This window comes from Capsella rubella, unplaced genomic scaffold (assembly GCF_000375325.1).
Source record: "Capsella rubella cultivar Monte Gargano unplaced genomic scaffold, Caprub1_0 scaffold_7, whole genome shotgun sequence".
In the NCBI taxonomy this organism is placed as follows: domain Eukaryota; kingdom Viridiplantae; phylum Streptophyta; class Magnoliopsida; order Brassicales; family Brassicaceae; genus Capsella; species Capsella rubella.
In genome coordinates, this window is record NW_006238917.1 from 15,913,615 (window position 1) to 15,937,884 (window position 24,270).

At 34.7% G+C, this 24,270-nt stretch overlaps 6 protein-coding genes and 1 long non-coding RNA gene across 9 annotated transcripts in view; 2 read left to right on the plus strand and 5 right to left on the minus strand.

Moving 5' to 3' along the window:
- Positions 1–4,053: 4,053 nt before the first annotated feature.
- LOC17880441 (proteasome subunit beta type-7-B) lies at positions 4,054–6,714 on the plus strand. The gene is made up of 9 exons (XM_006284240.2): positions 4,054–4,142; positions 4,455–4,616; positions 5,149–5,290; positions 5,381–5,477; positions 5,557–5,626; positions 5,729–5,833; positions 5,918–6,016; positions 6,195–6,282; positions 6,408–6,714. The coding sequence occupies exons 2-9, from the start codon at positions 4,473–4,475 to the stop codon at positions 6,485–6,487; spliced, it is 825 nt and encodes a 274-aa protein (XP_006284302.1). The 5' UTR covers positions 4,054–4,142; positions 4,455–4,472; the 3' UTR covers positions 6,488–6,714.
- Positions 6,715–8,224: 1,510 nt separating this feature from the next.
- Positions 8,225–9,360, plus strand: LOC17877657. Its single transcript, XR_002832863.1, has 3 exons — positions 8,225–8,476; positions 8,901–9,118; positions 9,214–9,360. It is a non-coding gene; the product is annotated as an uncharacterized LOC17877657 (long non-coding RNA).
- Positions 9,361–9,631: 271 nt separating this feature from the next.
- LOC17879296 (putative F-box protein At4g22660) lies at positions 9,632–11,175 on the minus strand. Its single transcript, XM_006283739.2, has one exon. The coding sequence runs from the start codon at positions 11,085–11,087 to the stop codon at positions 9,810–9,812; it is 1,278 nt and encodes a 425-aa protein (XP_006283801.2). The 5' UTR covers positions 11,088–11,175; the 3' UTR covers positions 9,632–9,809.
- Positions 11,176–11,544: 369 nt separating this feature from the next.
- LOC17880977 overlaps positions 11,545–24,270 on the minus strand; it is an 82,438-nt gene continuing 69,712 nt past the window's right edge. Inside the window, exons 19-28 of the mRNA XM_023778578.1 lie at positions 14,745–14,789; positions 13,114–13,184; positions 12,918–13,034; positions 12,755–12,841; positions 12,640–12,669; positions 12,454–12,541; positions 12,314–12,375; positions 12,114–12,231; positions 11,937–11,960; positions 11,545–11,865 (exon numbers count right to left, since the gene is read on the minus strand). Of these exons, the coding sequence (XP_023634346.1) occupies positions 11,791–11,865; positions 11,937–11,960; positions 12,114–12,231; positions 12,314–12,375; positions 12,454–12,541; positions 12,640–12,669; positions 12,755–12,841; positions 12,918–13,034; positions 13,114–13,184; positions 14,745–14,789 (717 nt within the window). The 3' untranslated portion in view covers positions 11,545–11,790. The remainder of the gene's footprint in view (positions 11,866–11,936; positions 11,961–12,113; positions 12,232–12,313; positions 12,376–12,453; positions 12,542–12,639; positions 12,670–12,754; positions 12,842–12,917; positions 13,035–13,113; positions 13,185–14,744; positions 14,790–24,270) is intronic.
- LOC17880199 (surfeit locus protein 2) lies at positions 15,424–17,146 on the minus strand. The gene is made up of 5 exons (XM_006285126.2): positions 16,913–17,146; positions 16,165–16,262; positions 15,890–16,045; positions 15,761–15,803; positions 15,424–15,661 (listed from the first exon to the last, which is right to left on the minus strand). The coding sequence occupies exons 1-5, from the start codon at positions 17,137–17,139 to the stop codon at positions 15,580–15,582; spliced, it is 606 nt and encodes a 201-aa protein (XP_006285188.2). The 5' UTR covers positions 17,140–17,146; the 3' UTR covers positions 15,424–15,579.
- LOC17878594 (putative protease Do-like 13) lies at positions 17,940–20,881 on the minus strand. The gene is made up of 10 exons (XM_023777931.1): positions 20,859–20,881; positions 20,771–20,824; positions 20,069–20,250; positions 19,572–19,817; positions 19,256–19,454; positions 18,902–19,161; positions 18,682–18,819; positions 18,400–18,578; positions 18,232–18,282; positions 17,940–18,146 (listed from the first exon to the last, which is right to left on the minus strand). The coding sequence occupies exons 1-10, from the start codon at positions 20,879–20,881 to the stop codon at positions 17,940–17,942; spliced, it is 1,539 nt and encodes a 512-aa protein (XP_023633699.1).
- LOC17878218 lies at positions 21,097–23,762 on the minus strand. Of its 3 annotated transcripts, none has more exons than XM_023778366.1 (9): positions 23,486–23,762; positions 23,062–23,155; positions 22,798–22,877; positions 22,574–22,680; positions 22,417–22,502; positions 22,023–22,076; positions 21,787–21,940; positions 21,660–21,673; positions 21,097–21,532 (listed from the first exon to the last, which is right to left on the minus strand). In XM_023778366.1, the coding sequence occupies exons 1-9, from the start codon at positions 23,601–23,603 to the stop codon at positions 21,430–21,432; spliced, it is 810 nt and encodes a 269-aa protein (XP_023634134.1). In that variant the 5' UTR covers positions 23,604–23,762; the 3' UTR covers positions 21,097–21,429. The 3 variants fall into 3 exon arrangements, with proteins under 3 accessions (XP_023634134.1, XP_023634133.1, XP_023634132.1); XM_023778365.1 differs by having other exon boundaries at positions 22,574–22,683; XM_023778364.1 differs by having other exon boundaries at positions 22,574–22,689; positions 23,486–23,761.

The following is a 24,270-nucleotide window of genomic DNA, read 5'->3' on the forward strand; positions in this document are numbered from 1 at the left end:
TAATAATTGTTTTTGGGGAATATGTATGTTCACTAGATGGCCTGATGCGAATTATTCAGCTGCATGTAAGACAGCATGTCCTCAAGCTGAGATCGGGAATTTGATCTCATTAGCAATGGTCTGGCAATTAGCTGTATGCATTTTATAAATGATGCAGCCAGACCGTTTTGTGTATGTCCATGTGCCACAAAATGTTTTATTCTTACCCCCCATGATCATACACTAAGCATTAAAAGCTTGGGACGTGAATTCACCAGCATTATCTAGACATATAGTCCGTAATCACTTTGACTGGTGATGGCCTTATAATGAGTTTCCCTTGTGAACATGCTACACACGTGAGATTATTTGGGATAACTCTTATTTCTTTCGGTGTGTGCCCTTATATATTCATGATTATTTTTCGCATCATACTCGACCCGGGATGGCCAAGCCGGTCGTGCCATAAAGTGAATCTCTCGGTAAACCCTTTGTTTACCGTGGCATTAGAATATATCTTACTGGCTTTAGCACAGTAAATGCCTGATGATATAGCGGGTATAGTCTCTAGGACTTTCTTATGGCCTTGGGCAATTTCATCACTCATAAGGAACACTCTGTTTCCTTTGCCCTTGGTTTCAATATGAAAACCGTTCATTATAATATCTTTGAGAGATAGTAGGCTCCTCTTTGAGCTGGGTGAATATAACGCTTTAGAAATCTCTAAAAGCGTACCCATGGGCAATAATATATGGCCGTAGCCTTTAATTAAATTAGCCATACCCGCTATGGTACTTATTGGCATTTTTAAGTGTAAGATCGTGTGGCTTGCCCTACTATCCACCACGAACTATATCTTAAACACTTTTATAAAATTATTCCATAGAGATAGATCCATAGTAATTATTGAGAATACATCCAAATTATTATAGAGAATTATAAAGCTTAACAAAGCTTGATGTCGAAACACTTGGTTTATTTAAGGCAATCGGAAGTCTCCATGAGATCATCCTTGGTATGATCGAAATCATCCTTATTATCATAACGCACCAAATGAGCTTCCGGATTCTTCCCTTTTACACTCTCTTGATAGAGGTCAATAAAATACTTGGGAGTCCGATAATTCTTAGCCCAATGGTTCCCCATCCCATATTTATGGCAAACTGATTTTCCGGTCGGGTTTTGCGGTTTGAAAGATGTACCACGGCTACGGCCTTTTCTGCCGTGATACCCGCGGCCTCGACCTTGTCCACGACCGGAGGAGTGACTACGGTCACGTCCTTGCCATTTACCACGTCCATGGCCGGATGTTTTATCTCTTTGGACGTGGTGAGCCTATTTGGCTTCTTTCTTATCCGATGCGATAGCATTGGCTTCGGGGAGTGGGGCTGTCCCGGGAGGTCTCAACTCGCTATTTCTCATTAGCAATTCATTGTTTTGCTTGGTGAGCAATAAAAATGAGATCAGACTTGCATATGTCTCAAAACCCTTTTCACGATATTGTTGTTATAACAATACGTTACTTGTGTGGAAGGTGGAGAAGGTTTTCTCAAATATATCCTTCTCACTTATCTCTTCTCCACACAGATTCAAGATAGAAACTATCTTAAACATGGCCGAGTTATATCTGTCCACGGATTTAAAATCCTGGATCTTGAGATTTATCCAATCATACATGGCCTTTGGTAGTGACACCGTACGTTGGTGATCATAACGATTTTTGAGTTCGTTCCAAAGGTCCAAGGGATTCTCAATATAGACAAGTACTGATCCTTGAGACTCTCCGGAAGGTGATGGCGAATAATTGCCTTATTCATATCGGGCTCGTCATTGCCATCAACAATACATTTAACGAGCCCCTTTGATTTTAGGATGATCTAAACATCCAACGCCTATTTCAAATAATTATCTCCCAAGAGATTAAGGGCGTTAAAAACCAAGTTATTGAGTTTTGATATCTCAAAAGAAGGACAAATGCTCATGTTTAGGTTTCATTATAAACCTTTTTATTACCGTTGCCCGTTCCAACCGTCCGGTAGAGAGGTAGCCCGCGCATCAGTTCGGACGAGTATAAACTCGCCGAGCCGCGTCCCCTTTTCTCCGAACGTTCATCCCGGACAAGGTCCATGCACTGTCTTATGATTCTCATATCTCATGGTCTTATAGTCTTATACATGCCAAACGAGATTCTCATAATCTTATAATCTCATGATCCCATATCTCATGGTCATATACATGCCAAACGAGATTCTCATAATCTCATAATCTCATGGTCTTAGGGGGAGTTATTGGGAGATTGATTTTAAAAGAGTTTGTGGATTTCAAAAGTTTAGAGATTTTAAGATTCTCAAAAAGATTTGTTGATTCTAAAATAATGTTTAACCAGATTTTTAGAGTTTAATAGATTCTTCATATGATAGACTCTACAAATCCTTATGATAATTGCAGTATTTTGAAAGTTGTTTTTAATGACTAAATAGGTAAGGAATCATTAAACCAATAACACTAGAATTTGATAGAATTGGAAAATCAATAAATACTCAACTTTTTGAATAACAAAGGATTTTAAATAGAATTACAAAATACATACACAAATAACAAGAGATTTTAGTAAGAATCTAAGAATCCGTACACCAATAACAATAGAATCTTAAACTCTAAAAATCTTTAACAACAATTCATGTTTTTAGGGTTTCATATTTGCATGTGAAAATCTAAGGTGATTCTTATTCATCATATATTCATGCGATTTTAAACAAGCATCCTAGCATGCAATTTCTATAAGATCAAACACCCATCATGCAATTTCAAGCATATATTTCATGATCTTAATACTTTAGAATATATCATGCAGTTGTAGGTGCTCAAGCATTCATGCGATTTTAATCAAGCATCCTAGCATGCGATATCTATAAGATCAAACTTCCATCATGCAATTCAAGCATATAATTTATTTCATGATCTTAAGACTTTTAGTTTATCATGCTGTTCTAGGTGCTCAAACATAGATCGATTTTATAAAGAGAAAATCTAAGGTGATCATGCATTCATATTCGATTTCATAAAGAGAAAATCTAAGGTGATCATGCATACAAATTCGATTTCATGTTTAATCAAGTATTAGGATTTCATAATTCATATTAATATTAGCAAACATCAATCCATATGAAAAACAAGATTACAATCGATTTTAGGTTGCATGAAAAGTAGTTCAAAGAACAATCTCATATTTTATAAACGCATGAAAAGTGGTCCAAACAACAATTCATGTTTTTAGGGTTTCATATTTGCATGTGAAAAGTACTTTAAACAACAATTTCATATTTCTAGGGTTTTACAAATTCATATGAAAAGCACTTTGATCAACAATCACATGTTCAAAATCATGGTTTTAGGTTTTATAAAACATGAATCAATTGTTTTTAGGGTTCATGGTGTTTACCTCTTTATCACCAATTGGATTCTGAATGGTTTGGACCGGGAGCTAAAGACCTCGGTTTCTCAAGCTTCTGAAAAGATCCGCGATGAACAGTAACCGGCGATGAACAGTGACGGCGGTGAACAGTGTTGACGATGAACAGTAACGGATGACCAGTAGCCGCCGAGATTTTTAGGTTTAGGGTTTTTAGAAGTGATTTTAGCTTTTAGGGTTTTTAGAGAATCGTGCTGATAACGTGTTATTGACTAGAGAGAATAGAGAGGGAACTGGGATGCTTTATTCATTAGGTTAAAGCCATATATATAGGTTCATACAAAGGAGGTTACAAGTAAACCCTAATACAAGTTACACCTCCATAACATTGGGCCGGAGCAGGCTTGATATGGGCCGGGTCTTACTGAGCTTGTTATGACAATCCACTATGATTCATAACAAACTGAACAAAAGAAAACTATTATTTGGGTAAAGAATTCTTAAAACTGAATACGAAAAAAATATACAAGCAAACCCAAAAGTGGCATATTTTGGAATTTATACAAATGGGCTAATTTTTTATAGAAACAAAAGCCCATTTAATAAATTAAGCCCATCTATATCACAGCCCCTCAAAAATGGTTAAGCAAAAAGGATTAATTGAGGAAGAAGAAAACTCTGTGAAGTGTTAACTCTTTCTTCTTCTTCTCCGATTCGAGCTTCCTTCCTCTCGCAAAATCTTCAAGTCAAGGTAACATCTCTCTTCTGTAAGCTTAGATTTTTACTTTTCTTCTTCACTCTATCGTCTACGTCGATTCTATCTTATCGATTTTGGTAACGATTAACCCATCCTCCAGCGATCTCGATCCAAACGTATTTGATTTGATTTTTAACTTCACGAATTCTCATAAATCTGTTGTTAGTATGTGATTTTAGTTCCCCACTCTAATTCTTCTGATTTCGTATGCGTTGGTTCTCGGATTTTGCTTCTCAACATTCGAAATTTCACTTCGTTGAGACTTTTTATTTTTGGGGCTGATTATTTGATTTTCCTGATTTGTAGAGTGGTGAAATCGGATAAATGTCGCAGTCTTCCGTCGATGTACCGCCTAAAGGTGGGTTTAGCTTCGATCTGTGCAAAAGGAATGATATGCTTACACAGAAGGGTCTTAAAGCTCCGTCGTTTCTCAAGACGGGAACTACTATTGTTGGGTTGATATTCAAGGTCTGTGTTTACTATCTCAGATTCTCTAAAATGTATTAGCTTTGAGTTTGCTTTTATAGCTTTTGTGTGTTTAGCATAGTGTAATTGTTGGATAGTGAGTACTCTCTTTTAGTTATGGAAGTTAAAAAATTGGCCGAAGGTTCAAGAATTATGGGTAAGATGCAAATGCTAAGAATAAGTTAGCTGAAAAGTTAGCGTTTTAGGCTATGTGCTTTGATATTCCACAAGGAGAGATTTTTTTGGAGCACGGCTTGTGTGATACCTTGTGGCAGCTTTAAATGAGAATTGGATTGCTCTAATTATTGGTGAAAATGTTTGGTAGGAACATGAAAGTATAAAGTGTTGTTGCTTTCTAAACCCTTGATCATGTGGCAACATGTTGATGACTCTTTGCCTTTGTTCGACAGTTTAGAACACTGTATGAAACATGCGATGATGTGTGTGATCCTGTGTTCTTGACGTTCTCTTTCAGATTTCCAATAGATGATTGCTGAAAATATACAGTGCTGATTTCCTTTGCTTGTTTGTATAGGATGGTGTGATACTTGGAGCTGATACACGGGCAACTGAAGGGCCTATTGTGGCTGATAAGAACTGTGAGAAGATTCACTATATGGCACCAAACATTTACTGCTGTGGTGCAGGAACCGCTGCTGACACTGAAGCAGTAACTGGTAGTTTTCTTAAATACCAAATTTCTCTACTTCTGTTAGCTCGATCAAAATCCAGTGCTAAGTTATTTTGATTTATATCTCACTGTTCAGATATGGTCAGCTCCCAGCTACGGTTGCATAGATACCAGACTGGTCGAGATTCTCGAGTCATTACTGCATTGACCCTTCTCAAAAAACATCTTTTTAGGTATTTTTGCTTATGACCAGAATCTCGTGTTAAGTTTACTAATAGGCATATGTAATTGAACTTCTGAAGTATCATTCAGCTATCAAGGTCATGTCTCAGCTGCTCTTGTGCTTGGTGGAGTTGATATTACCGGGCCTCATCTTCATACGGTTAGTTTCTAACTCCTGATCAAAGTTCTCAGCTGTAAATAGCTTTTATAGTTCAGGTTCTTTCATTTTGTATTCATCTCTAACGTTCTGACTAAAATGCAGATATACCCACACGGTTCCACTGATACTCTACCATTTGCTACAATGGGTTCTGGTTCCCTTGCTGCCATGTCAGTGTTTGAAGCAAAGTATAAAGAAGGTCTAACTGTAAGTAAAACAGAGGCATTTTATCTTTATATTTTGTAGATTTCTTCTTGCCGTATTTTTTTATGTTTGACTCAAATCTTGCAGAGAGACGAAGGGATCAAGTTGGTTGCTGAAGCCATATGCTCTGGTATATTCAACGACCTTGGTAGTGGTAGCAATGTGGATATCTGTGTGATCACTAAGGTTTGTCATACTCCATCTTACTCTCCGTTTAATAGATAGATGTACTATGTAGAAATTTGTTTGTTTCATGACTGATAGATATATTAAGCTAAACCAAAGCTATTCGCTACAAAACCAATACTTTGGATTACCTATATATTTGATTTGAAACTTATTGTGTTTGTCGATTTTGGGACAGGGAAACAAGGAATACTTGAGAAATTACATGGAACCAAACCCAAGAACCTATGTTAGCAGCAAAGGCTATTCATTCACCAAGAAAACTGGTAAGAAGCTACGTGTTGCAACACTTAAATCGTTTCTAGTATCTGTCCTGATTGTTGAAGTGTTGAATTTGGTTTAATTAGATCTTCTTCTTCTTCCTGCTGTTTTTGTTTCTTTATAAAAACAGAGGTTCTACTCACCAAAATTACACCATTATCGGAGAAAGTCGAAATTGTAGAAGTGGCTGGTGAAGCTATGGAGGAATGAGATCATTGTTTGAGAGACACTAAGAGTGAAATCATTGTTCTACCTCAAATGACAGTCATGTTTACAGTTTCTACTTTGTTAAATTTTAAGTTTGAACGATGTAGTTGCCTCCATTTCATCTTTAGATTTGGCTTTGACCTTGTGATTTAAGGATGATTCGGTTTTGAAATTTAGCTCTCACATAAATTTCAAAAGAGCTCTTTATAAAAGTCCGGAACAACTTCTTATACCATCTCCAATGATTTTATTATTTTTGCCTTTATAATAGAGGAACTCATAATAGAGTTGACTTTTGCTGCAATGGTTTCCTCTATAATAAAATATTCCAAATATATTCTTTTTAAATTTTAATATTAACACCATCTATTTATAAAAATTGCAAATTAACCCATTTACTTTAACTTTTATAAAATTTTAATAAAATAGTTATTTTTATTTAAATTAAACATTTAATATAAAAACATAATATTATATATTTTTTATTTAAAAGTACATCGCATTATATAAAAAACAATAAGATACTAGATTCTATTCTATTATTATATATAATAAGGTAAAATAAAATCTCTTTTTTCCTTCAATAAAAATAAAATCTATTATTATATATATTTATAAGATTTTATATAATTTACTTTTGCAAATGGTAGTCTCAAATTTTAGAATATATATTTATATTAAAACTTCTAAAATATTTTATATTATTAGTTATTAAATATATTTATTTTATTTATTTTTCTCATAAATAAAAAAAGTTTAAGATTAAAAGGACTACTTTGCAATAAAATAGTTCACCTCTATTTATAGAGGAAAAAATAGAGTTCCTCTATATATAGAGATAAAAATAGCAATCTCTATAATAGTGGTGGATATAGAGGTGGGTTGGAGCAAAATTTGCTATAAAATAGAGTTTAGAGGAAGAAATAAAGATGAGTTGGAGATGCTCTTAAGACGACTCATCATTCTTCCTTTTGTTTATAGAAGTCCAATCTCTGTCGACATTACCTTTGTTTTCACTTTTCTTTGTCAACATCTACACATTGAAAGCCAAGAATTACAGGTGCAAGGCATAAGATTATATGAACAGAGCAACTGATAATATTACAAACTTGGGTCAACAAAAATACTCATCAACAACACTATTTCCATATAACCCAATAGATTCTTATTATTATTATCTTTTTAATTTTCCACACCACAATCATTACGTCATTAACCAAACAACATCACACACCATATAAGTTGTGATGTTCTATAGCAGAGGAATTTAACAAACCAACATTGAAAGCCAACTGGAATACATCACCACTACTTTGGAACTTAACTGTTGTTGTATGCATATAGGTTTCACTTTAGTGAGATTCTAATTCTTTCTTTTGTTCGTACGTGTAATTAATAGTACGCCCACTGGATAACATCACCACTACTTTGGAACTTAGTTGTTGTTGTATGCGTATAGGTTTCATTTTAGTGAGATTCTTATTCTTTCTTATGTTCGTACGTGTAATTAATAGTACGTCCACTGGACAACATCACCACTACTTTCGAACTTAGCTGTTGTTGTATGCATATAGGTTTTACTTTAGTGAGATTCTTGTTCTTTCTTTTGTTCGTACGTGTAATTAATAGCATTTTGATTTTTGGGAGCTATACTGAGAGATAGTTCCATTCTATTATATAAGGCCTCTCTATAGAAACTCACTGTCATTCTTTCAATTTCTTCCGCCTAATCTATTCTCATTTTGAAACTTTTTTCTTTCTTTTTTTGTTATTTTTTGGAATTTGAATCAATGCCACAAATAATTGGAATTCCTCTTACAAATGTCGATTATTTTTCTTACTACGGTTCTATACTAGTTGGAAGTCGACACAACGAGCAGCGAGTATCATTTGACACAATAGCCCATGAAATATGGATTCCTACTTATTACGTCCATGGAGTACCTAATCCTTATTGGGGATTTGAATCAGATACTTATGAAAAGGAGTCAGGTAACTTTTTGTTGTATGTATTATTTTTAGAAGTTCTTCATTTGTTTTAGAAACAAAAAAAATTAACAATTTCATTGTAGTACATTTTTTGTGCTATATTTAATGATGATCCTATCGATTACTATGAGACCATACAACTTGGACTGGGATAGTTGGATTTGCATTCACTCCTCCAGAACATGAGTATTTGATAATTACTATTTGCTTCTTAATTCTTTTTTTTTTAATAAAAATTATTAGTAATTATTACAATTTTATATATATATATATATATATATTGTTTTCACTTGTTTTTGTTTTACTCAAGAGTTAATAGTATTTATTTGATAATGTGAGGTTGGATTTTGTTTGTATAATTTTAAGTAAATGATTATGTGGTTTATATTTATGATTTGAATAATACGAAAAGATGTTTGTGTTTCAGGCAAACGATGATGAATAGAGACTTGTTATACGCTAATCTTTTCTCTCTTTGGATGAGAGATTATGAATATGCTGGAGATGACAGAGGGGAAATAATGTTTGGTGCCATGAGTGTTAACCATTACAACACAGCAGTAGGACATGTGCATTATGACGTTGTTGAGTATTGTCATGAATGGATGATTCATATGTCATTCGTTTCTGTTGGACAAAACCAAGGTATGTATTATAATTTTAGTTACATAAAATATATATATTTTTTTTTTAATGTTATCTTTTCTCTAATTTAACCTATCTTTTGGATTATTTTGTAGTACATCCTCAAGGAGTCTCCAGGAATATACACTAGTGTATTTAGACCCATGGATTTTTCTGACCAGAATGTTGCATATTTGTAAGTATAATTAACTACATATTTTGTTTATTCGATAAATATTTTTTTTTAAAATTTATATATACTAACATGCATCTTTCACATTTTATTTTAATATTTTTTCTACAGTAATTTTATGAACTTGTGATTTTATGGATGATTTGGTTTTGAAATTTTAGCTTTCAAATCATAAAGAGCTCTTTCTTTACTATTTTGTCCACAACAACTTCTTCTTAAGAGATACTCACTCTTACCTTTGTTTTCATTTTCCTTTGTCAACATCAACACATTGAAAGCCATGAATTACATGCGCAAGGCATATATTTATATAAACAGAGCAACTAATAATATTTCAAACTTTGGTCAAAATACACATCAATAGCACTATTTCCAAATATTTAACCAATAGATTCATATTATATTTTTTTATGTTCCACACCATAAACATTAAGTTTATTCTAACTACACCATAGCAGTTGTGATGTAATACTGATTTTAACGAAACAAAATAAACAGCATATTGTAGTTAGAGATGAATTATGTCTGCTTGAAACTTGGAAGGAACCATCGAGCTCTGCCGAGTTGATGCTCTGACGAACAAACAAACTTGTGGAGTGGCTCCTCCTTCATCTCCTTTGTCTCGAGATTAAAGACACAAATTTGAGTAGCGTTTTCGTCATGTGATATGACATTGTAGTAGATGGAGTTTCTCTTAAAACCCACAATGTCATCATTAGCGAGCACAGTGACGCCTAGATCAAAAAGCATTGCCTCGTCGCCCAAAGAATAAACTTGTTCACCATACTTGTTAGAGAAACCTGATGAACAAACCTTGTAGACGCGGAAGGAGCAGAGCCTAACCTCTTGTTCATACTTGAACAATCGTTCAACCTTGAGGACATCTCCGTTTATTGTAACTACAAGTTTTGTTCGCCATATTCGCCACGAATCGTTGCTTGTTATCGGCTGAAGTAGAGAGGGGTTGGCAGGAACATCACAGTGAAAAGTCTCTTGCGGAATCTCTCCGGAGAAATCGAATATTTTGATACAACCAGCATACCTAGGATTTAGGAAGAGGTAGTAAAGCTTGTGATCTTTGAAAACCATCTCAAAACGTTCAATAAAATAACCTAAGGGGATTTGAATCTGATTCCAGAACACATCTCCTTTCTTGGAATAAACCACACACCAATCGCCAAGTACCCATAGAACAACATACTCTTTAGTTCCCTCGTCAATCCAAAAGACAGGGGAACGCATAACCATATTGATACCTTTGAACTTCGTTGGGCGAGGCCAGTGGTGATCGTTTACGTTTGAAATACAAAAATTACCTCTCGAGGTGGTTCGCTCCACCTTCGTGGTTCCAAGCTGTGACTCCACCTCAGGTAAATAGATCTTCTCGTGAGTAAACAGATTCAAAATGTAGAGATCAGACCAGTGATCTACCATAAGAAGCCAGTTCCCATGTGTTGCTAAGATCGTGCTGTTTGCAAATTGGAACACGTCAGCTCGCATCCTGTAAAGCTTTTCTTTTTCCTCGGGATTGAAGAATCTGCACCAATGGGTTTCGATCTTGTCGTCTTCGTCCGGTAAGAGAATCAGCCATGGGACTTGCTTTTTCGCCAAGCAACGTCTCGCAGCGGAGCACCAAGAGCGACATACGGATTCTACTCGTCGGAAATCAGCATAGCCGAGGCGTTCGAACACTAAGTTCAGGAGATCTGAAGGAAGCTCCGACCACGGTTTCCATGAATCTCGTCGTCTGCGTAACTTGTTTGAAGGTTTAGGGTTTTGCTGCTTCTTCATCTCCATCCGACCCGACTCGATTTCTAGGGTATCTTATTGTATTTTAAATGGTTTGCGTTTTATTGAGGGTTTATAGGATTTATTATAAAATCTTTTCAAATTTCTGAAAATGATTTCAATAACATTGGATTTCATAAAAAAAAAAATTAAAATCCATGAATAACATATGATTTATTATTTTTATACAAATCACTTAAAATGTTAAGTTCAATTTTAGAACCTCAATTGTCACATGTTTATTATTGGTTTATCTTAATCAATGTACATGCTATAAAGATAAATGTACCAAGTGCTTGTAGAACTTTACATTTTTCTAAAAGGGAATTTACATTAAATGTTATTGATTTTAATATCATTTTTTTAGTAAATACATCTACTATATGTAATATCTTTTAAAGTCATTCAAAATCTAATCTTTGAAATCATTAACACAAGATTCCAAAGTAAATTTTCAAATCACTAGTTCAAAAACATTGAATTTTCTTAGAAATTTTAAAATCATAATAGAATAAGGATTTTATTATTTTGATACAAAATAATGGATGAGATGATAAAAAGCTAAAAGACACCAAAGAGCTTAAAAACTTAACTTGGAACATAAGAGAAAAACCAAAGTAGTACAAACAATCCACAACGTATCACTAAGTTAAAAACACCAAAGAGCTTCATCTTCTTCTATCAGTCCTCGTCGGGAGAGAAGGTAATCTTCTTACCGCAGAATCCGTTGGATTTGTCCTTCATATTCGGTTCTCGTAGGAGGTTGTCTTCGTACCTGGAATATACCCTTGTAACCTCCCCCATGTTTAGCCTTGAGAACAAAACTCAAAAAGACAAAAATAGTTAGAATTCTCTTACCAAAGCTTCTCTGCAAGGTTGTACCTAATTAGCAAACAAAAATACAAAACAAAGTTAGTCTTGTGTTATGACATCAAAACTTCTGTTCCAGCGCCTACAGAGTATAGAAGATTTAATCAAAATCGAAACTTTCAATATATATAAATTTTCATCATTACTATAAGCTACTAGTCTCACCTTCTCTGCTTCGTTAGCAGAAGCAAACTCAACAAAGCCACAGCCCACTTGCTTACCCGTGTGGTCTGCAATAAGACGAACACGAACAATTTTTCCAACATCTTTGAAGAAAGAGGTGCTGTAAAAACATGGCAGAATAAAATGTCAGTCATGAAAAATTTCATCCATGAACAAAAGAGGAAATTAAAGGTGCTACTTACATATATTTTATTTTAGTTTCAGGAGGGAGATTGGTAACAAAGAGCGTCTTTTTTCTTGCTTCCTGAATTCAGCAGCCAAGTGTGTTAGCATGACTCTGACGAGGAAAGGACTTAAATTGCATAATAAGAAATGGTACTACCTCAACAAAATGGGGAGTTTCAACAAATCCATCCATTGCCCCATCTTCTTCTATCAGAAGGCTTTCTTGTCGAAGGTGGTCTTCAAACCTGGAATACCAAGGACCTTTGTGATCTCTCCATGTATACCAAAAGCAATGTGTTCTCGATAACAAACTCAAGATGCAAATAGTTAAACTATACAATACCTGATAAACAAAATTAATGGCGTTAGTCTTCTGTGATGGTATCAAAACTCTAGCAGTAAGTTACAGCCAGTGTTACATAAACAAATTTCCATAACACTGAAAAAAATTAATTTACTTTGGTGGAGGAGATGGAGCTATCTTAGCCGCTTCAAGAAAAATCTTGCCACCCTGCAAACGTTCACCGTTCTTCTTTTCCAGCGCCGACAGTATAAAAAGATTCAGCCAAATACGTTAGTTTTCAAATGACTACTTAAATACATTTCATCATTACTATAACCTTCTCTGCATCTTTAGCAGAAGCAAACTCAACAAAGCCCCAGCCCACATGCTTTCCCTTGTTGTTAACAATAAGTCGAATATGAACAACTTGTCCAACATCTTTGAAGAAATTGATGCTGCAAAAATGGAAGATACAATATTACTCATGAAAAACTCGGTCCAAGAACGAAACAGAAAATTTAAGGTGCTACTTACATATCTGATATTATAGTTTGGGGAGTAAGGTGGGCAACAAAGAGCGTCTTGGTTTTTCTCACGGAAACAGCCTGAATTTAACAGCTAAGTGTGTTAGCGCAACTCTAAGGAGAAAAGGACTTAAATTTCTGAAACAACAAAAAATAGACTCGTCTGACATAATGAGGAGATAATAAGAACCTGTACCTCAGCAGAAACAGGAGTTTCGCCATGTCCTTGCATCAAGAAAATCTTCTCATATCATTATTACAACACTAGTCTCACCTTTTTTGCTTCGTTAGCAGAAAGAAACTCAACAAAGCCATAACCCACATGCTTGCCCTCGTGGTTTACAATAAGTCGAACACTAACAACTACTCCATCAGTCCATCATTATTGCAGAAATCTTTGCTGCAGATGTGGAGGATGACAATATAAGTCATGGAAAACTTGTTATGAGAAGGAAAAGTGGAAATATAAGCTAGTGCTACTTACATATCTGATATTTTAGTTTGGGGAGAGAGGTTGGCAACAAAGAGTACTTCTTGAATTTAACAGACGAGTGGGTTAGCACGACTAAAAGGAGAAAACGACTTGAGAACAGCAAAAAAGTAGCAAGATTCATCCCCGGAATTAAGCCATCTGTGGCAACAGTTGTGTTCATTAGACGCTGAGCGTTTCTTGGCATATTTTGAAGATAATAAGAACAGGTACCTCAGCAAAATCGGGAGGTGTCTCATCTCCTTCAAGCAGACGGCATTCTCGTCGAAGGCAGTCTTCGTTCCTGGAATATAAGAGAAGCCCTAGTGATCACTCTATGTATACCAAAAAATTTACCCAATAGTGTGCTCTTGATAACAAAGACAGAGAGGAAAATAGTGTTAAGACCCTTACCAGACCTTGTGATCTAAGGAAAACCTAATTAACAAAAAATAAAAGCGTCAAGTCTTCTGTAATGGCATAAAAATAACTCTTGCAACCAGTGCTACAGAAACATATAATTCCAAAACATCAAAAAATCAGTTTACTTGGGTGGAGGGCGTCGTGTTATCCTCTTAGGCACGCCAAGAATTATCTTGTGGTCGAGCAAACATTCACCATTCTTCTTTTCCAGCGCCTACAGTATAGAATAAAAGGTTTAATTAATCAGCAGTTCTACATACAAATAACTAGTTGTATATTTTTTCATCATAAAATTTTAAAATGAATTTGATTTCCATCATTACTAAAAAGAAAAAGAAAACTATCTCTAACCTTTTTTGTTTCACCAGCAGAAGCAAACTCAAGAGAGCCAAAGCCAGCATGCCTACCTTTGTAGCATGATACAGCAAGTCGAACATTAACACGTTGTCCAACATCTTTGAAGAAATCGATGCTGAGGGTAAAATATCAGTCACCAAAAAACTTGCTCAGACAAGGAAAGGGGAAGCTCAAGGTAGTGCTACTTACATATCTGGTAGTTTAGCATGGTGAGGGAGATGGGCAATAAAGAGCGAATTTTTAATCAAGGCAGCATCCTGAATAACAACAGGCAAGTGTGTTCGCACGACTCTTAAAAGGAGAAAAGGGCTTAAATTGCATTAAAAAAACACAAGAAGTAGATTCATCCCCAGAATAAGTTGTGTTACTAAACCCTAAGTGTTTCGAGGCACCTCAACAAAATCGAGGGGAGTGTCATCAAGTCCTTCCACTGTCTCCTATTAAGTGAGTAGCCATTTTGATTTTGGAGATAGTAAGAAAACAAATGCTCAATTGAACGAACGTCTACATAAACATGTACAATAGTTACAAAAATCAAACCTTCACTGAGATTGAATTAGCCTGATCAGACTTCTGCAAGAGACTAGGATCAGCAACAAGTCCTTCCGTTGTCTCCTGGCCAGCCAGAGAACACAGTGTAAACAAGATTGTTCTCAAAGGACAAGAGGAATCAGAGACCATCGTAGGTTACCTTTTCCTCGGATGATGTTTCCTTATGTTTCTTCAGAATCGGGATGGTCTCCAAATCATCATCATCAGGGTTTCGCTTACCTTCAGAGCAGCAACAGAACAAATTTAAAGATCAAGAACAACCTCTTCAGCCAAATATAGAAGATTATATAGGAGCTCAGAGCCACACAAAACTAACCAAATAAATTAACTTTGGCGCCCGATTCCTTGCTACAACTGGCCATGATGAAGGTGAAGACAGCGCCGGTTCTAGTGTTATGGCCAAGAAGACTCTATTTATTTCTTATATATATACATATGATTTAGGACCTAGATTAGTGTTTGATTAAGAAATATAAAATTGGAAAATTTTATCGAAACAAATAGATGTAATATAATATGTTATAGAATTTACCATCCATTTTTCTAAATTGTAAAAATTAGAATTTTCGTATATGAAAACAAAATCAAACGATTTACTAAGGATAATATACGAAGTGTTTGATTTAGCACAAACAAAATTATGCTGTTTCTTTTTTGTTTGTCTGCAACAACTTCTTAAGACGACACATCATTCTTACTCTTTTTCTTCCTAGAAGCAAAGCTACTTGGTCCAATCTCTATTGTCATTCTCTTTGTTCTGTAAGAAGAGACCAAATTGAGTTATTATGAGACACAATCAAAAGAATGATTGTACAACAAAAAAATAGAGAGAGAGAGAGAGAGCAAATGTACATGCCTTTCTGATAGCTCTTCAGATTCTTTGGCATCACAATGAGAACCTGTACTCAAATCAGAGATGCAAATCTAATTTAAGTTTCGATAGGAGATGTCAATAGAATCAACAAAAAAAACAAAAGAGAACAACCTTCACCAGTCTCTCCATCTGTCTCTGAACCAGAACTTGACTTAACCATCCAAAAATCGGCTTCTTCGGAATCACTATCTTCTTTATTGCATCTTGGTTTGGTTGCTTGTGTTTTCTCGGTCCTTCCACTTGATCCAGCTCCTCTTTCCACTTGCTCTATCAGATTTATCAACATCAAAAACACAAAAAAAAAGACCATGAATAACAGGAGCAAGACATAAGATTCACTACAAAATGTCAATGATTTATCATGAGGGGAAACCAATTTATTGAACCTAGTTTATGAAGAAATCTTTTCCCGTTCACATGTTTCCAAATGTGTTCCTCGTTCTTGTTCACAGTATCCCCGGTAAGCTTGCACACAAGTTTCGAGCTGAGAACATAGCCAAAAGCAAGAAGAAAAGCTTATAACTTGTAATCATTTTTCAATGCTGAGAACAAAGCCAAAAGGCTAAAATCAGAAGAAAGATTAGAACTTTTAACCATTTTGGATGCATTTACACAGACTGAATACAAGACAAGAGAAATTAACAACCAATGCTCCTCAGTGGTCTAAAGAATTCAAATTAAACCAGCTTTCTAATGTAGCACCACTACCTAAGACTATGAAGCAAAGATCTAAATGGGAACTTGAGCTAATACAATCTGAAACTGTAGAGACATTCAACGACATGGACGTCTCCTCTTTTAACGAAAAAAAGGATTATCCTTTTTTTCTTTTTCTTTCTCAGAAAACAATCAAAGTTTCATCATTCATCCACAAATACATAAAAAAACAGAGAGAAACTTCATAAACAAACTACACAGAGATTCACCTCTCTACTTCTTTTACTTATCAAAAAGTGAATAACCAAAGGATTTGTTTGCAGTGTCAATTTGATAACTTGCGAAATCTTCAAACTTAATGCTTAAATTTTGAAATTAGTAGAATTGGAGAATATGATTCAATCAAAAAAATCACTAAAAGTTTTGATTTTTCACAGAAAACATACAAAATTAAGAAAGTTTTTTTCTTTGACTAACCGAGAAAATGGGCATTGCGAGAACATGTTGAAAGGAGACTTTCCCTGAGACAAAGCGTGATCGATGAGTCCCAAACGACACCGTTTGTTACGAGCGTATGATTCTTCGTCTCCGGCTAAAACCTCGTGACCAGTCTCGACGCATCTTAGCCGTCCGTTCCCAAGATCAATGAACGTCGGTGAACCAAACAGATTCCTCCCTTCTTCTTTCGCCTTCTGCATCATCATCGTCTCCGAAGCTTAAAACCATAGATTCTCTCTTATTGTATAGTTCCTGGACATAAAAATTAAACCAAACCGAACCTGCAAATTGTATTAAACCAAATTTGGTTTTGGCTGGAACGGTAACTATACCGAGTAAATTGAACCGAACTAAAGCAAAAGACACAACCGCAAAATCTGTTCAATGATCTATATTAATCATTTAATCCCAATAATAATATTATACTACTGAAAAAAATCCTTAAAATCTTGTTTGGTATGAAATATTTTATTAGACTAGAATCAATAAAACCAAAGCTACATTTAGTATAACCGATAGTCTTGGGCAAAATAACCGAACGAAAAGTATCAAACCGAAACCAAACTCAAAAAAAAATAATCAAACCAAACCAAAACTAATGTAATAACCGAATGGATAGTAAATTTAAGAACCAAACGAATCAAACCGAGAACTTTAATATAACCCGATAACCAAAATCTTAATTACAAATCCATAAATATCAAATAGTTTTAGACTAAAATGTTTAAAATAACCAAAATATTTAGAAGTTTTAGAAATATTTTTAAAATTTTAATCTAACTTTACTAAATGTAATCATTATAAATAAAAATCACTATTTCGAATATCCGAAACCAAATCAAAAATAACTAAAACTGAACCAAAATCTAAAATAACCGAATACAAACTTCCCTATCCGAAATATCCGGAACCGAACCGAATATCCGAATACCCAAAACTAGTAACCGATATGAATAAACCGAAAATCAAATTTTATACTCTCGTACTCGAACATGTCTTGGATTGATCAATCAATCATGAGATCTTTGGACATTGCTGATGGTACTCTATGACGTTCCAAAATCAAAGAAGTGGAACTTTTAGCCGACCGATAATCCAAGATTATAACTTGACCATCTCCTAACTCTATCCTCAAATCTTTGGTGCAACATTTCTCTATGAGTTCATACAAATGCTTTAGATTCTCCACCTCCACTTTGTTGACACTCTTCACCTGTTTCCATCACAAAATATTAATGTCAGCCACCAAAATAGACCCATCTTAGTAAAATTCAGAACTACAAATGATACTTTGTTACCTGAGAATTCTTGTACATGTAGTGTTCCACATTGATCATATCAACTAATATCTACAATAAGATACAAACAAAAACAAAAAAAATTGTTATTTATATCATATTTATTTCAACTTGGGCATATTTATACATATGTTTTTGATATCAAATATAAAAAAAAGAAGCACAAACCTCAGAAATCATGACATTTTGTTGACCGGCTTTTTTGGGCATATTGTGATATGCATGTTTAAGCATACCGTTGGAACCTTTGATGTGTTTTTTACTGTAACTGTAAGGCACAAAGACAAAACCAGCGAATATGTAATAACTCGGGTTGTTGTTATCAAATCCAACTGCTGGAACTAGCCCTTGCACCTTTCATTGATTATATTGACCACAAACACAAATTAGTTCAAATGATAAATTGTAGACTAAATATTTGATATAGAGATTCACAAATAATAACATGACGTACTAGCTTTGTTAGAGTAATACTGAACTCAAGCGTTTTTGCCTCTCTTAAGACTTTAACTAAGATTGTTTCACCTGATTGCTTCATAGAAACCAAAGCACCCAACGTCACGTTTTCTTCTTTGTTTGGTAAAACAACTGCACCATATATGTAAATCTCAGTATATAATTACACCAACACATAGAGAGAGAAGTAATTATAAAGTAAATATGTATTTACCTATGCCATCATTTCCTATAGGGACACCATCGATTTCAAGAATAATGTCTTCTTTTCTTAGAACATTGAGAGCATCCGAATGTTCATAAATATTGTATATAAGAACCCCTGTCATATCAGGATCCATCTTAAAATGATTACGAGTATTTGCATCCAACATATGTTGGTACGATAGATGCAGCGAGCAGAAACCAACGCAGTGACCGGTTTTTTCAACACTGGTTATGAAATGTTTTACTACCTTAGCTGGGATTACGTGCCTGAATTTGGTGATTAAACCCATAAAAAGTTGCCCGTTAAAATTTTGATAATTACAATCATAATCGCTAGAGAAAAAAACAAACTTATACGTACCCTATACTATTAGCATCTCTAAGACCCTGAAATGCTACACCAACAACTTTGTTTCCTATGCAAACCGGACCACCACTATTTCCATGGTTCATTGCTGCATCTGTTTGTATTACCGGTAGACTAGTGGCACCACCCTGAGCGTAGTTTTTTGATCCGATTCTACTCACAACACCTTTTGTAGTGGAGATACTCTCACCACCTGCGAATTGAAATATTCATAAACTCCCGAGTTTGACTTGTGGAACCGAAGCTACGTACCAATCATATAAAACATATATTAATAAACTTGTCATCGTAGGAAACTCAAGCTTGTTACCTATTGGATAGCCAACAACAACTACTGATTCTGTCATAAAGGGCATGTCTCCAAGCTCCAAAGGATTCATGTCTTCCCAAAACTCTTCGCTCTCGATCTCCAAAATAGCCAAATCACATTCACGCCCCATGGCTTTCACTTCTGCTTTGTACTTCTTTCGTGAGCCATGTTTTATGACTAGCACCAATATGTGATCAGCCACTACATGAGCGTTTGTAATAATCTTCCTCCCCGGAACCACAAACCCTAAATCAAATATCCAAAAGATAAGTTAAACTAATTAGCATATATATATACACCAAAACAAGGCTCTAATATACGAATTCCAAGCAGATGCCAATATATACATCAAAAACAAAAGTTTAGTATTTATGCTCCAAATATACATCAAAACATAATAAGGTTCGCTCTAATATACGAAATTGCATGCACATGCATGCTAATAATATATATAGATATATGCACATGTTAAATTGCTAATAATATTTAGACATTACCTGAGCCACTGGATTTTCTTTGTGGCATGTTTTGCCAAGGATAACAAATGTTAGGCTTGCTAGAACAAGTGTGGATCATCACCACCGAATCCAACACCGAGGAGGACTCAGTCGTCGTAACCACGGAGTTTATCGTTTTCTCATCAGCCGCATTAACAGAAGAAGGAAGAACAGTACTAGTACTAAATAAAGATGCAAAATCACGTAAAACTCCGGTGAAAATTCGGTTGGTGCGCATTGATCGGACTAAATTTGTCCGGCCACGAACCCACCAGAATGACATTATTGTGTGCTGACCAAAAAAAATTAGTGACCAAAAAGATATATTGTGTTAAGAAAAAAAAAAAAAAAGGAGAGATAGATATATTGTTTCCTTTATAATTTAGTTACCATTATGATTTATAGTTACTTAATTATTTAGATAATAATTAGGAAATTTTCATACAAAAAAAGAAGAAGGTAATGATTAGGAAATTTTCTTTTCTTAGATTATATATGTATCTGTCTTCCAGTTACCAAAGATAAACCTCTCTACATTCGTTTTTGGTTTGGGATAGTAGAAAAGAATCAAAGATAAATAAAATAACATAAGAATTTTTTAAAATATATTTAAATATGATTTTGTTTACGCTTAATAAAACTAAATAATTTTTGGATGAGTTTTTTTTTTTATATTCAAAAATCGGTAGAAAATTTCTGTACCGTGGAATTCGAATCCCAAGGTTGATGAGTTTCGGTTTGGTTCGAATATGTGTCTATCCCATGCAAATCTCTAGCTCATCTAGAAGTTAATGGTTCATTCAATTGAATCATTTTTGATTGGTTTAGTTTGGTCTAATTGGAAATTGATCGGTTCACTTCAACAAGTTGTGTCTCAACCCTCAAGTCTTAACTCTTAACAGAGAGACTTAGAAGCAGAACACAAGGGTTTCAAGACATCGAGGTTCGAAACTTTTGTTATTCGAAACAGTTTCAGTTGCAACTGTACTGTTCTTATTATTTCAATGACGAGCAGCAGAAAAAAACAGTTTCAGTCCTCTAAATCTACTACTCTCGTTGGATTTCCATACATTAGAACAGAGTTTTTTTACATTCTCGCAAAGTGAATGATACAGATGTTTCTCTTTTGTTCTCTCATTCAGCAACTCTTTTGACACAAAGGTTACAACTTTAACTTATATTGCACACACAAACATGAACTTATTCTCAATCTACCCCTCTGAAACTACATGAAAGGTTATCCGAGACCGCGATTTTTTCTGATTGGTCATGCCATGGAGACTGAATTCTTCGTGAATGTTCTCGCTTTTCGGATTATTTACATTAGACTGATATAATCATTGATACCGAGTTGTTTTCTTTCACTGGCGATGACCTTCTGGTAGAGCTACGACTTTGTGGAAAGGTACTGTTCTTTGAGGCAATGCTCCATCTTCCTCATCATCGTCGAATTCAAGCAAGTACCTAATCAGACGAACAGTCTTGTTATATGATATATAGATGAACAAGAGCAACCAGTTCAAAGGGATTTCCAAGTGTTTGGACTACAAAATTCAGGACAAAGCAAAACAGAAAAGGTTGAAGAACTTACTCGTCAGACTTCCTCTGATGTTGCAAGAATTGACATCCGTGTTCCATATCTCGAGGTTAGTGTTTTTTTCAGACCGAAAGAGAGGTTATGTAGAGAGATGGGTATGGTTGTGACAAAAAGAACTAACCTTGCGTGGGGTACTTACTACAGTTGCTTTGTAGAGTGCTGTTGTCCCGGGATATACAGCTAAGACGTGTTTACCCGGTGGAAACTCTTGTGTGTTCGAAGGATCATTTCGTTTTGGGAATGGTAAAATGCATGACATTGGTAACTTATAGGTCCTAAAGATTCCAAGAGAATGAATCTCAGTATACTTCCTCCCCAACGCTAATTTACAACTCAAAATTTTCATATGAGTTTTACCTCTGACCGCTTCCTTCTTCATCATCTCCTGGTTCTTCATCAAGTACTTCAACTCTGTGATTAAAGTTTGAAACAGTTTTAGACTCATAAATAACAAGAATCTTTCCGTGTTAGCAACAAATCGGTTTCAGCTACTAAACTACCAGAGTGGATCGACCTTTTCTCAGAACTCTTTCTTATATGTTAGAACAAAAGATAAAAATATAAAATCTGCAAATCAGATTTCATGCCATATCTCATGGATGAAAGTATTTGCAAAACAGAAAAAAACTCCAAGGCCATAACTTATTAAACTTCGCATACGCACTAGAATCCATTCGTGTGGATTCAAAAATTGAACATAACATCAAGCCATCAACTACTAATATTATGCAGAAGAAAAGTTCAAGCTTACTCTTTTGTTTCTCTATCGAAGTGGATTACTTTAACCACAAACCATTCATCCTTATCAGCACTTTCTGCTGTAACTCTCGCAGCTACCTGCAATAAATCAGCAATTGTGAGCATGGTACTGAAAAGTATGAATAAAGTACATGTGAAAATAGTATTACCTGTTCACCCTTCAGACTTGCATATGCTTCAATTTGATTTCTCATTGAAGGAGAAAGCCTTATTACATCTGAATCAACTTTCATCCTCTTCCTCTTCTGATCATTGCCTTCTGCCACTTATGTGATATCATTACAAGAATCGGGAAAAATTCTTAATTCCTTTGTATCACACAAGCCTTGCCAGAGAATAACATTACAATTCAATTAGAGTAACTTGTGTGTACCTCCTAACTTTCTTCTCTGCTGCCCGGTTGGTCCATAAGGAAGCAGCAAATCCAACTGAGTAAGCAAAATGTTCGACACCCTGCGTGTTAAACACAAAGCCAAAAGATCAGTAATCACAAAATCGAAAACAAAATTCAAAAGGGTCTTATTGTTAGGTACACATTTGGTCATTCAGTGATAACACTAGTCCATTATCCATTCAAAGTCTCAAACTTTTTTCTATCCACCATTGTAAAGTAACAAGCACAGAGGAAATGACTTACGTTACTTCATTTTCAGAGAGCTCTTTTGCTTGAATGTACAAATTCTTAAGCTTTGACAATGAGATATCACCAGGCTTCTCAACTATCTCAGGAGCTGCACACCAAAACATAATCAAACAAAGCTTAAACACCTCTCTCTATATTACAACAAAGCTTACATGGTTTTGATTTCGTAGATCGCAACATCTAAATTAGTATTTAATTACAGATTCAATGGCATTGTTGAATTAAGATTATTTTATACTTCATGATCCAAAATCCGAAATTTCACTGAAAATAACTAATCAAGCACAAACATTTCCCCGAAAAATTAACTTTTTTTAAGTCTCAGATCAGATCAGATCAGACACAAATCCGTTAGAACAAGAAAAGAAAATTACCAAAATTGTTCGAGAAGTATAGTAAGTTAATAAGAAACACTCACAAGCTTGAAGCTTCTTATGCATCTTATTGATCTCAACCAACACTTCTTCTTGTTCTTTCCTTAACCGATCAAGCTCCTTCGTGTTTTCCAGGATTCCGACAATGTCCGGTGACGACATTACCAAAAAAAATAATAATACAAAGTATGTAAAATAGAGAAAACAAAACCCAGAAAATCTAAATTAGATTGTCCGAACGAATCAACAAGTTTCAATCTCTGCAGCTGGAGAGAATCCAACAATAAAAAAGGTTAGATTTTTCAGTTCTCAGATTTTTCCTTAAAAATAAAAAGATTTTTGAAGTTTTCTTTTTCTTTTGGGTGAAAATGGAAATGTCATTGTAGGTCAAGAACCAATACTACGTCGTTTTCAGACAAACAAGAAACAATACTTCCTAGTTAATCCAACTTTTCAATTGCTTATGGATGGGAAATATTATTCTTTTGTGATTTACTATTTTCTGTAAGCATAAAACTATAGTATTCAATTCTTTTTTTCTTGAGTTTACAGTTCATCAATATTAATTAATATAATTTTGTATTAAAAACTTGAAAAATCTAATCTTATGAAACAATAAATATTGAAATTGGATTAAGATTTAAGACCATCTCTAACACTAGAAACTCTTTTCCAGTTTCTCAATATTGACAATATATGTTCTTTTAATTAATTTAATATAATTTTTATTAAAAGATTAGATACTTATATAATGTTAACCGCTTAAAATGTGTCATGTGTCAAAGAAACGTTTCTCATGGATTCGTAATTGAAAACCGTTTCTTAACTT